Source organism: Schistocerca nitens, chromosome 4 (genome assembly GCF_023898315.1).
Source record: "Schistocerca nitens isolate TAMUIC-IGC-003100 chromosome 4, iqSchNite1.1, whole genome shotgun sequence".
NCBI classification, from domain to species: Eukaryota; Metazoa; Arthropoda; class Insecta; order Orthoptera; family Acrididae; genus Schistocerca; species Schistocerca nitens.
Window position 1 is genome coordinate 513,717,982 of NC_064617.1, and position 13,419 is coordinate 513,731,400.

The 13,419-nt window shown below is 37.8% G+C and overlaps 1 protein-coding gene across 1 annotated transcript in view; it reads left to right on the plus strand.

The window, feature by feature from the left end:
- LOC126251384 (protein RER1) overlaps nucleotides 1-13,419 on the plus strand; it is an 83,128-nt gene that overhangs the window by 25,764 nt on the left and 43,945 nt on the right. The window contains exon 3 of the mRNA XM_049951773.1: nucleotides 3,937-4,041. Coding sequence (XP_049807730.1) covers nucleotides 3,937-4,041 — 105 coding nt within the window. The remainder of the gene's footprint in view (nucleotides 1-3,936; nucleotides 4,042-13,419) is intronic.

Genomic DNA, 13,419 nt, shown 5'->3' on the forward strand with positions numbered 1-13,419 from the left:
AATTAGTGTTAAGATTTAATGCCCTTGAAATTAAGGAGGGCAAAAGTAATACATTATACTGAATATTGTGACACCTGTTGTACAGAGCTCGCGTTACTTAGTTTGTCACATGGAAAGTTTGGAGTGAGGCTTTCTTAGAACAGCAATTCCAGAAACATTATAAAACTGAGTATAGTATCATATATTCACTCTCTACACTGTGGCTGACACATTGTGACAACATGGATTTCTTTGACTGGAGCACAGTTTATATGTACATAGTGTCAGACATGACCTTTTGTTTTGGCAACATGCTATCTTTGATTCCTCATTTAAAAGGGAACAATTTGCTGCTGAAGTTCATATGACTTCAGCATGCATGTGGAGTGTTGAAATGTGGTACATTTCAAACAAGGGAACACAAGCAACCAAGATGAGCCTTTGCCTTCCATCTCCACATTTTGCACAAGGAAAGTTTTGATGTGTGCAGTCAAATTTTTCTTTTTTATTTTAAATTTATTGACTGAAGACCACAAAGTTTAGAGAAGAACCATCACCCAAAGCCTTCTTGAGTGATTTCAAAATGGAGGTTTTTTGATAATCGTGACAGAATACGATTGTCGATCGTATTGTTATGCACCTGAAATAAAATACTAGAGTAATTAAAAACTCCATTTGGATTTGCTATCAAGAAACGAAGCAAAGTTGGTGTCATTTGGGAAAGTTACAGGCAGAATCTTTGGGGCCCCAGGGGCTTTCAGTCTGGTTGTTTTCTTCAGTCTTAATGGAATGTCAATAATGGTGTGATAACATGCTGCCTTACACTGCATATGTCACTGTGGAGGAAATCGGGACATTTGGGTGGGATATTCTCTCCACCCTAAATTAACGTCTTTTAGGCTCTGTGAAAGAACGGCTGCAATACCCATACTAAGATATTCTGAAGGACCCAGAAAGCATTCTCTCTGTCTTTGGGAGACCAGAGCAGCTTTATCGCAAGGAATTTTACCAACATATGAGTAGTGGAAAAATTATATAAGTAGTAGGAAAGTTCATAGATTGACTGTGTACATGGTATGTCTGAGACATAAAACTTAATATTCTCCTCCAAATGGGAAAATATTTTTGACTCCCACGTAAATATGGAGAAATGACCATTGTAGTAAAATGAGAATTCAGAGCTCGTACTTAAAAGATTTAAGAGTTGTTACACCCCCCCCCCCCCCCAACTAACTATTTGAGAGTGGAACTGTAGAGATAGTCTGACTGGTTCGATGAACCTCCTGCCAAGCACTTTAGTGTGAATTGCAGATTTGTCGTGTAGATGTATGTGTAGAATGGGTTGCTTATGACTCAGTAAGACCTTTGTACAAAAAACTGAAACAAAATGCCTTATCATTTGTTGTGAGGCAGGTACTTGTAGCGTCAGGCAGTTTGTTCTCTTGCTGTAGTCTACAAACAAGATGCTCTAAATAGGTCTGAAACCTTTTCTCCTAAACATATGTTGAGCTTCTTTGAAGGCCACAATTCATAATACTTCAGTTAATTTTAAATTATTCATAATTTTCACAGTTAGCCTGCTAAATGTGAAAAATGATGGCTAAAGCAGCTGTTATATTTGTTCAAAGTGAACAAAAGGTCCCCTATAGTTAAGACTGCTTAATCCATTGAGAACCTTCACACTAGTGGCTTTCGTACAGAAGTCATGGGGAGAATAACAGCCATGCGTGACATTAGGATTTACCCTAAAATTTTTTTATAGATTTTGAATTTTGAGGAAATATTGGCTAAGACTAATGACAAATGGATAGAACAACTTGAAACTTCAAACTAGAATCTTTTTTACCAGGAATTTCTGTACAGGGTGAACACAGAGGAACATGAAATTTTCAAAAATTCATGCAAACAAAACTGTACAGTTATTTACTTCAAACCATATCCTCTTCAAAGAATATCTCTGGAAGGTTTTACATATGGCAGGAACATAATATTTGCTCTGTGAATCACACGGCAAAGGCCGAGATGATGATCACACTTGTCCGAGACGTCGCACAGGACATTGGTGGTGATGGGCTCTGCTGCAGCTGAGATTTGTTGCTGTAGCTTTGGCTAGGATTATGGCATCAGTGGGAGAACCCCATAAAAAAAAAAAAATCGCAAGGGCTTTAGTCTGGTGACCTGCACCACACATCAGCAGCACCAGCACAGCTAAACCGTCATAAAGGCAGAGGTGCACTTAGATGTTCCCATACTGTGAAGTGGAAGTGAGGAGGTGCACCATCTTGTTGGAGGATGATGATGATGATGATGATGTCTACTTGCAGTTGAGGCAGAAGCCACAAAGAGAGCATGTCAAGGAAGGAAATAAAACTGACAGTTTACTCCATGAAAAAGGAGCCATAAACCTCTTTAAACACTGCACTTCACATATTGAACATCAATGAGTCTCATTTTTGATGGAGAAATGGGGGTTTCCAGTACCCCAGAAATGAAGATTTTTATTAATTAGCTTTATCATTAGTGTGAAACATTGTCATTAAAAATTAACTTCTTTGATACATCTTCATTATCCATGCTTGCCAGCATCTTCATACAGACATCACATTGTTCAGCATAATCTCCTGGATGGAGGTGGTGTGGGCCATTTGAAATCTGTATGTTTCATGTGCAACAGTTTATGCAGTATTTTGGATTTTGTTTGTAGTGTCTGAAGCTTACTACTTGCTCCGTATCTAGATTTTGGCAGGCTTTGCTGGAATGCTGCTCAGAGGTGACTAGCATTTTGCTCAGACACTGGTCGCCTATCGGGATTTTTGCCATTGCAGATGCAGACCTTCTCTGTGAACTGTTCGCACCAGGTGTAAATGGAGATTCTGCTGGGTGACTCCTGGTGAAAGTGTGTGTGTGAAATGCTTGTTGAACAGCATTTACTGACCATCCTTTTGCTAACTGAAGGGGACACCAACTCTTACATTCGGGTGCAAATGACATTTTCTACATTAGTGCTCTCTGGTGGCAGCAGCCTGCAACCAAACAGTTGAAGCCATACATAGGAAAAAAACATCTGAAGAACCTATTAACATAAGGTTTAAAGCAACCAAGTAGTTGTACTCTTTTGTTTGTATGAATTTTTGAAAGTGTAAAATTCTTTTATGCTCATCCTGTATATAAAATTATATAAATCTCTGTGATATGTTATTAACTGTTTTTTTTACTGTTAATAAGTAGTAAAATGAAAATAAAATTTTGTGATTGATAAACTAACAACAAGAGTTTCATAAACTAATAAAATATACTGACTTCGGTTCATTGTGTTCAACTGTGTGTGTGACTAAATTTGAAAAATGTCTGGCCAATAAAGGTAGAAAAACTATCTCTTAATGGCAATAGGTGACATACATGTAACAAAAAGTAACATGAACGGAACTTCTGGAACCAGAGCACGAGAGAGGAAATGGCGTTACTCAGCAGTTAAGTTTGCCAGTCACAAAATGCTTTGACAAAGGGTAGCAGGAGTGATGTAATAAGGAAAATCAGACATATGTTGTAATTCTTTGTCAACTTTTGCTTGTTTTTCTGGCATGCACCCATGCGCACACTCGTGTGTGTGTGTGTGTGTGTGTGTGTGTGTGTGTGTGTGTGTGTGTGTGTGTGTGTGTGTGTGGGGGGGGAGGAGTCTTTCCAACTTTGTTTTAGTATTTGTTTTTGCATTGGAGTTTCTTTTGCAGAGTAAAGAGTTTATCATTGATTCCTATAAGTGGAACGTCTATCATTTATTGTGAATTTGAGTCACAGATAGTGATAGAATTATCTTTGATTTTGCACGCATCTTCATAATAAAGGGTTAGGTTACTAAAATTAAATTATGGTACATAAAAAAGTTCATTTTTATACTAATGTCTTTTTAAACTATTCTTCTATGTATTTGTTCTAAGTGCTCATTTTTCTATTTTTCAGAGGTACCAAAAATTTTTAGATGATGTTACACCTTACACAACAGCGAGGTGGATATTTGCAGTTCTTCTCATACTGGGTTTTTTAACTCGAATATTTGTATTACAGGTATGTTTCATTAGAACATTCCTCAAAGTTGTGTATAGATGGTGAGTGATTTTGAAATACTCCTTGAGGTCTCAAATTTTAAGATGACCCGATATGATGGCTGAACATACAATTTCCAGTGTGTGGCAGTTCATTAAATAGAATTAGATTATGCTTCTCCTTAAAAGTTTGTACTTGTTATTCAAGTAATTTTACAAAAACTGCCCATTAAAAAGTCTCAGTAATGTAGTGAGCTATATCAGTTATCACTGATCATAATTTCTTCAGTAGGTATCTGTCAGCAAATCTACAAAAAGTGTTTCTTAGTTGCTGTGTATTTTAATGTACTGAGGGTAAACGTATTCACTGACCTGTAACAATTTCTTTAACTTTTGGATGTAATAGTTAATGTTTTAGGCTGTTAAAATGCTGGTGTACAAGTTCAATGCTATATTTGGGTGTTATTGATCTCTGTAAAATGTTTCATTGAAGGAATTTCAAAGATATGTGACCGACCTTATTTTCACAGTATGAACAGAAGGAACATAAGTTCAAAATTGTTACAAATCTTTCAGTGATAATTGTGGCAGGTAGCATTGTCATTTCATAATGATGAGAATGCACATTTGGATAACTGTTTACAGCAATGACACACAGAATTGTATGGGTGTACATTTCATCAGTTTCTGATTTGTGTCGTACAGTTGAAACAATAGATTAATTTAAATGGGATTTGTGTACTTCTGAAAACTTCAGGCAGGCTTGTGAAGTTGTTATTAAATAACAACATACTTCCACCATATTAATGGCAGTTGAACTCTGTGTCTGTGTATTGAATTAGAGCAACTAGCAAAATCTAATAGAAACTTCCAGAGTTGTTGAAATTTACCATGTACCTGTCAGAACACTCACCGTTATTAAATTGTATGTGTGTACTTCCAGATGCTGAAGGAAATTTTAGGAAATTTTAACCCCTGATTTAGTTGATTACAAAGTGGGAATAAAATTAAGTCAACAGATAATATCTTTCTACTAATCAAAACGTCTTGTGCCCCAGGTTTGATCAGACCCACTGCCAAGATTTTCAGTAAGAAAAGCAGCAAATGTGGCTGAAGACTTCAGGTACAGCGATTTACTCTTGTTCTGCCAATGCCTCATCAAGGAAGCAGGGAAGCAGCTTGTGATTCAGAGCATGCACTTGCTTTTGGGGTGGGAAATGGCCACTAAAGGTGACAGAATCAGCAATGATTAATGCCACAAGGATGCAGTGTCCACTGGAAACAACTATATTAAAGACCATAATTTGTACCATGGGAAATGTGTATAATTGAAAGTGTCATGTTGATCATGAAATCGGCAAAGAATTCTGGATTAGTCCCTCGTTTCAATCTCTGGAAATGGATTGCTGAGGGAGCATTGAACGGGTAACTGGGTATGTAAAGGGAGACAGTTCTAATAATTATAAGGGATTGGAACACTAGAGTAGGGAAAAGAATGGAGTACAGAGAGCTGAGAATATGAGGTAGTTGATAAAAATGAGAAAGGAAAAGACCCTTGGAATTCTGCAATTAATTTCAGCAAGTAAGAGCAATTACACTGTTCAAAAATCGCAAAAGATGATGTATTTGGAAAAGGGCTGGAAACACCAGAAAACGCCATTATCTTTACATCAGTGAGGTAAAGACTCCAAAATTGGATTCGGGACTGTAAATTGGTCACAGTAGTAGTAGATATAGTCCGGAATCGTGAGTCAATGATTGTGAAGAATAGGTCGGTGTTCAAGGGAATAGTTGGGAAGAGTTGCATGTAAGGAAACAGCTTGTTGAGGAATGTGCGTTTTAAGTTCTTTGTGACCGTAGATACTAAATCCTCAGCCAATAGCGTCACTGGCTGTGGACATGGAGGGGCAGGTAGTCGGCACACCTCTATCCCAGCCATTGAGAGCATTTGTGACTGGAGACTGTAGCTATTGCTATAATGAATATCACTGTAAGCACATCAGTTAAATAGCAATCACAGAAGTTAGATAAATGTAGAGACAAATGAAGATACAAGTAAGATAATTATGAGGAAATCTTGGATGATGCGAGAAATTTCAGTTGAGGATTAAAAAAATTACATATAATGTTGAAACTTCCCTGGCAGATTAAAACTGTGTGCCAGATCGAGACTTCAACTTGGGACCTTTGCCTTCCACGGGCAAGTGCTCTACCAACTGAGCTACCCGAGCATAACTCATGACCCGTCCTGTGAAATTTGATAGGAGATGAGGTACTGGTGGAAGTAAAGCTGTGAGGATGTGTCGTGAGTCGTGTTTGGGTAGCCCAGTTGTTAGAGCACTTGTCCGCAAAAGTTAAAGGTCCTGAGTGCGAGTCTTGGTCTGGCACACGGTTCAATCTGTCAGGAAGTTTCATAGCAGTGGACACGCCACTGCAGAGAGAGAATTTCGTTCTAAATATGATAATGCTGAGGAAATTGGTACTTCAATACAAGATACTTATGAATGAAATGAAAAGGAAATTCAGGGAAACTAAAGGGAAATGGCTGCAGGAAAAATGTGAAGACATTGAAAAAGACCATCATGTCAGATTCAGGACAAGTCAAAATAACTTTTGTTGATATTAAAAGCAAGGACATCAAGATTAAGAGTGCTAGAAGAAATCTCAGTGGTCAACACAGAGGAAAGAGTGGATAGTTGGAAAGAGTACATTGAGGGCCTATGTGAGTAGGTGGAACATATGTGCTCATGTGATAGAGGAAAAATTGTTTGTTGGTTTGGAAGACATGGGGACCCAGTGTTAGACTCAGACTCTGAAAGAGACTTAGAAGACAGGCAAATAAGGCAGAAGGCATAGATAACATTCCTTTCCTTTGTTAATTGTTAAAACTATTGTGAAAAGTGATGACCAAACAGTCATTCAAGTTAGTGTGTATAATTTGAGACTGGAGACATACTATTGGACCTTTGGAAGAATATCATCTGCACCGTCCTGAAGACATCAAAAGCAAGTAAAAGTAAGATCAGTTTAATGACCATTTTAATAGCTCATGTATTTAAGTTTCTGACAAGAATAAAATTCCATATGTCAGTAAAGTTCCAGGACAGGCTTGTATTTCTGAGTTTGCATTACCATAAAGGAAAAAATGTTTTTTTGTTATGTGACATGGGTGCGTCCCTGAAATGACCTTGGCAATGTTTCCACATAAAATCACTTAGTTGGCAGGGCTGTGTTTAGCAACATGCTGTTTGGGTTCTTGGTGCATTAGTTATGGTGACACATAGCGAATGCCGATTGTGATCAAAGAATGGACGTCACGTTAAGTCGTGTTTTCGAGTTGCATAAAAGGCTTCGTAAAGGCAGAGATTCAGTACAAGGTGATCCCAGAGTTGGTTGCCCATCTACAGCACATACTAATGCAAATGTGAAGTGTGAAAGGTCGTTGCTGCAAGAAGACAGTCATGTAACTGTGCATGCGGAACCAGAAGAACCTAATTTGAATTGTGATGTTTGTCATAAGATTTGACTCAAAGATTTACAGAAACACAAACTTAATGCCTGACCTCTCGCCTTATCTTCGCTTCTTTCCTTGAGCGTAAGATATCACAGACATCCAATGGACTGTGACAAATGAGCTTACAAGCATTGCTTTAGAAAATTTCCCTGCTTGTATCTAAGCTCTGCACAAATGTTGGCAACTGTGTATAGATAGTGAAGGGGACTACTTTGATAGTGGCTAGGATCATTACTTGGTTTGTGTTTTTTTAGAAACCTTGTCCTGGAATTTTTCTGACAAATAGGGTATGCAGAAGAATGGAAAAGAAAATTCAGAAAGAGTTGCTGTCTGCAGTTCGGCTCAGTGATTAGATACAATAGCTGTGTGTGTGTGTGTGTGTGTGTGTGTGTGTTTCTATTTTAATACTGTTCTGCCCAAAGGCTTAAATATTTTAAATAAAACAGTCACAGTTGCAAAGTTATTTTTATTTAAACCAGGGTTAGGTGTCATCAGATTATATAAAACTGTCAGATGAAGTTTCTTATGCCAGCTGCCAAAGAACTTCACTAGGCAGCACAAGGAATTTTGTTTGACAGTTTCACATGACCTGATGGTGCCTAACCATGGCAAAATTCTATTTAAAAAAAAAAAAAACCAAACAAACACACACACACGGAAATAAAAGATTCAGGAGTGCAATTAAAATAAGGGTAAAAGACAGTTAATGGGAAGATTCGCTAATGACATTATCTCAGCAAAAGTGAAGAATTACACAAAATGTAAAATAGAATAAACAATGTAATGAGTGCAGAATATGGGCAAAGGATGCAGGAAATTTTGTGGAACAAATAAGAAATTGGGTGGCTCTTTGCGGAATGAGCAAGGCAAGGGATACTTGATAGAAAACTGACTAGAAAATGATGAGATGTTAGGAAATGTTGAGATATCAGATAGTAACTTAAATGTTACTGAAAGAAGCTGTAGAGATCAAGAACTGTAAGGAAAGAAAGTGACTGGAATATATCCAACAAGTAGTTGAGGATGTATAAGTGCTAGTCGAAGAAGAAGAAGAAGAAGAATATGTAGGCACAGAGGGAGTGTTGTGGTAGGCAACATTAAGCCAAACAGAAGATGACACGTGTTAATGTTAATCTTCTTTTTACAATCTTTAGAAATAAAACAGATTTACTGGCTCATATAGTATAAAATGCAGTGCACTAGCTTTTGAAACAGGAAGATGTGCACAGACTCGGGATCGAATCTGTGCGGCAGATTAATGACAATAGCTGTAGCACTGGCCACCTCCGAAAATACAAATCACAAACAATTAAAATACACAATCAAAGTTTACACAGTTCACAGGCGGATGAAGCACTTATCTCCCTTAAGTAACTGACCACTGCGGCAACAGGAAGTGTAGCCAGCCACAAACTTAAATAAAATAAATTTCCCAAATCAGGAGCACAGTGGAGTTTGTCCTATAAAGGATGAGCACTAAACATCTTGCCTCAGTACCGTCTGTAGAATATAGGATTGCTCATTAATGACTAGTCTACATGCACATTAACCTGTACCTCTTTTTCCTATTTCATGCCATCAACTGCTACTCACCATGAATTTGCATGCACTGACAGTTCTGTATGCAATAATGATCTGCTGTTTGGTCATGATAACTTGACAGTTTCCCTGGTGCTGCCAGAAGCAGAGAAAATTGGCACTATTTGAAAGATAATAATCTATCCCAAAGTGCTGCCTATGCTGAGCTATGACTGGACACAAAGTACTACTGTATGCATTGAAAGGCTTGTCCACTATCAAGTAGCTTCTGCAAGCACTTGTCGAGGAGTTTACAGTAGCACAAAACTTCCTGAGGTTTACTTCAAATTGCGGGGCAAGTTAATTTCAGGAATTTTCTGCACCTACCTGTTGCAAAAGTGCAGCCGTGCTTAAAAGCCAGAGCTTTTGCCACTATTGTTGCATCATTATTATTAGTGAATAAAAATAGCGATGAAACACAAAATTAAAGGAACGGGGAAAAAAGAAATGTCGGGTTGAAAAAATGGATACAGGGTAGGACATATTGATGTTATCAAGAAACACTTCTGAATGAACTAAAATGAGGGAACTTCATTTACATTATAAACTTTCTGAGGATGTCATATGCTAATTGCAAACATCTATTGCCAACTGTACAAGCTAATATTCAGTATTTATTACTTTTATTACAAATGTAATGCATTTGAATTTACAGTAACATCAAAAAATCTGCTAAAATTTAGACACCTGTACTGCCACTCTTCTTTCCTTTCTGGTGAAACAGATTGATTGGTAAATTCATTTCGCACTTCCTTGGCTGTTGGTGCCAGTTACGTATTTAGTGAGTCCAATGGTATATTTGTTTCGGCCCATATGTTTTTGTGCCATTCTCCTTTTTGACATTGATATTTTCACACAGCTGCTGAACACACACAGCTTCTGAAAGTTTGATAAAAACTTTCAGAAACTGACAATTTCAGCAAGTACTTGCAGCAAAACCCAAGAAACTAGAACGAATTTTCACTCTTCAGTGGTAAGTGCACTCATTTCAAACATCCTAGCACTGAGTGTGTATGGCCTGGGGAATTTGGCGAAAACCCAGAAATTATTTCATCAGGGAGAAAACTGGAAAAAAATGGCAATTTTTTAGAATTCCTGGAATTTTTGATTGTTTCAATTAAATTTTTGTAATTTTAACTAATAAGAACTGATACTCAAACAAAGAATTTTACTTTTGCATTAAAGGCTTTAGGATGAAAATTATAAAATACTTTGTAACAACAAACTGCTTTCGATGAGCATGATGTTGCAGTTGTTTGCTTTAGTTTCTTTTGATCAATTGCCAGAGGGCTCAAGAGCATATGCAGTGCTAAAGTCACATAAGAGCAGTGTCTTCTCTCACTTCTGGCTACCTGAAGTGTGGCTGTTAGTTGTGTAAGCAGTAGCAGCAAGCAACCAGATGCTAGCCAGAAAATTTTTTCTAGCATGCCCAAACTACCAGATATGCTCATGTGCAAAGCAGTGAGAGTTGTCGTGGAGGGAGTAGTCTCCATGTGATTCACATTTGTTTCATGAGTTTGCCGTTTCCTCTTTGTTTACAGCTCTCACGTCAAATGAAAACAAAACGGATTTCTGCAGCTGGGAGCTACCAAGTAAATTAAGATACATTCACATAATTACAGAATAGTAAAATATGTTATTAGTTTGTTTTCTGATTTTATTTTATTTCCACATTATTGCCAGTCGAGCATTAATCATCTTGCAGAAGAATGAAGTTAGTTTTGTTAAATTGCTAAAGGAATTTGCCTTTTATTAATCTTTTCCGCAGAGGCAGCTAATTTATTTGAAACAGTGTTTCATTCTGCACTATGGCTGGTTTCAACTGTTCACTGAATTTAAAGTGCATAATTTCATCTTTTGGCACCAGGTCATAATAGAGCCAAACACGAGATAATACAATACTGGTACTCCAAGAAAATTGGCCTCCCAAAAACCACATTAATAAAACTTAATATCAGGTATGGGACCACTTCAGTGTGAATCTGGACATATGAATGTGCACTTTTAGCGGAATTATGCATTTCACTATGGTTTACAAAATTCCGAAGCTCTTGGAGTATTCTGATATCCTGTTCGTACGTGATGTAAGATCTGTTAGTGCTACATACATAAAAGTTCACTTGAAGATGACTAAGCAGTAAAATTTGGCCAATATTATTGAATGAAATGTTTTGTTTCAAATATATTGACGGCTTTAGTGTAATTTTACAAATCTGCCTTCCATGAAACACAATGTTTTTTGATTACAGAAATGTTTAGACACTCGTAAGGTGCCTCCACTAGACTTGATGTTATTCCTTAATTTGTGTTGTTTAAGTCTTAAATTTACAGAATGCCAATCTTCGGTAAACTATAGACTGGGCAACACACCATGTTTTATCATTGTAACTCCCCACAAAGCTTCAGGTTTGCTGCTGGGGTAGAATATAAACTGCCAGTTTTACAGTTTCTTGGCTTCACAGAAAACATTGTTAATTTTTTATACCTTTGAAAAAGTCATGAAAAAGTTATTGTTCTTAGTTCTGTCTTATATGAACAACTGTTTTTTTTTATTTTTGCAAGAAATTTGTATTTCCTCGTACTAGGTTTCTGCAGTGCTGTGTGGATGTAAATCTTATTGGAAATGGTAGATAATTCTTGCAGAGTATGAATAGAAACATTTCAGTCACCACATAGCAAAATATTAGGATACTTTGAGTTGTAGAGTCCAGTTATTATGTCAAGGACTGATTTCTTATTTTGCATTTCTTATGTTATATGATAAAAGAATTGCCCTAATTACGATACCATTGTGTGTCCTCTCTGAAAAACATACTGCAGTGCAGCACATGGTCATGTGAAGCCCACTGTGCATGAAATTCGTAACAGAAATGGGGTGAAATATGTAGGACAGAGCAAACACAAGCATGGGTATATTTTGTCATAGTAGCTGTCCATCCCCCCAAGAACCATGGACCTTGCCGTTGGTGGGGAGGCTTGCGTGCCTCAGAGATACAGATAGCCGTACCGTAGGTGCAACCACAACGGAGGGGTATCTGTTGAGAGGCCAGACAAACATGTGGTTCCTGAAGAGGGGCAGCAGCCTTTTCAGTAGTTGCAGGGGCAACAGTCTGGATGATTGACTGATCTGGCCTTGTAACACTAACCAAAATGGCCTTGCTGTGCTGGTACTGTGAACGGCTAAAAGCAAGGGGAAATTACAGCCATAATTTTTCCCAAGGGCATGCTGCTTTACTGTACGGTTAAATGATGATGGCGTCCTCTTGGGTAAAATATTCCGGAGGTAAAATAGTCCCCCATTCGGATCCCCGGGCGGGGACTACTCAAGAGGACGTTGTTATCAGGAGAAAGAAAACTGGCGTTCTACGGATCAGAGCATGGAATGTCACATCCCTTAATCGGGCAGGTAGGTTAGAAAATTTAAAAAGGGAAATGGATGGGTTAAAGTTAGATATAGTGGGAATTAATGAAGTTCGGTGGCAGGAGGAACAAGACTTTTGGTCAGGTGAATACAGGGTTATAAATACAAAATCAAATAGGGGTAATGCAGGAGTAGGTTTTTAATGTATAAAAAAATAGGAGTGCGGGTAAGCTACTACAAACAGCATAGTGAACGTATTGTGGTCAAGATAGACACGAAGCCCACGCCTAGTACAGTAGTACAAGTCTATATGCCAACTAGCTCTGCAGATGATGAAGAAATTGATGAAATGTATGGTGAGATAAAAGAAATAATTCAGGTAGTGAAGGGAGACGAAAATTTAATAGTAATGGGTGACTGGAATTAGAGAGTAGAAAAAGGGAGAGAAGGAAATGTAGTAGGTGAATATGGATTGGGGGGGGGGGGGGGGTAAGAAATGGAAGAGGATGCCATCTGGTAGAATTTTGCACAGAGCATAACTTAATCATAGCGAACACTTGGTTCAAGAATGATAAAAGAAGGTTGTATACATAGGAGAATCCAGGAGATACTAGAAGGTATCAGAGATTTAGGAACCAGGTTTAAATTGTAAGACATTTCCAGGGGCAGATGTGGACTCTGACCACAATCTATTGGTTATGAACTCTAGATTAAAACTGAAGAAGCTGCAAAAAGGTGGGAATTTAAGGAGATGGGACCTGGATAAACTGACTAAACCAGAGGTTGTACAGAGTTTCAAGGAGAGCATAAGGGAAAAATTCACAGAAATGGAGGAAAGAAATACAGTAGAAGAAGAATGGGTAGCTCTGAGGGATGAAGTAGTGAAGGTAGCAGAGGATCAAGTAGGTAAAAAGACGAGGGCTAGTAGAAATCCTTGGGTAACAGAA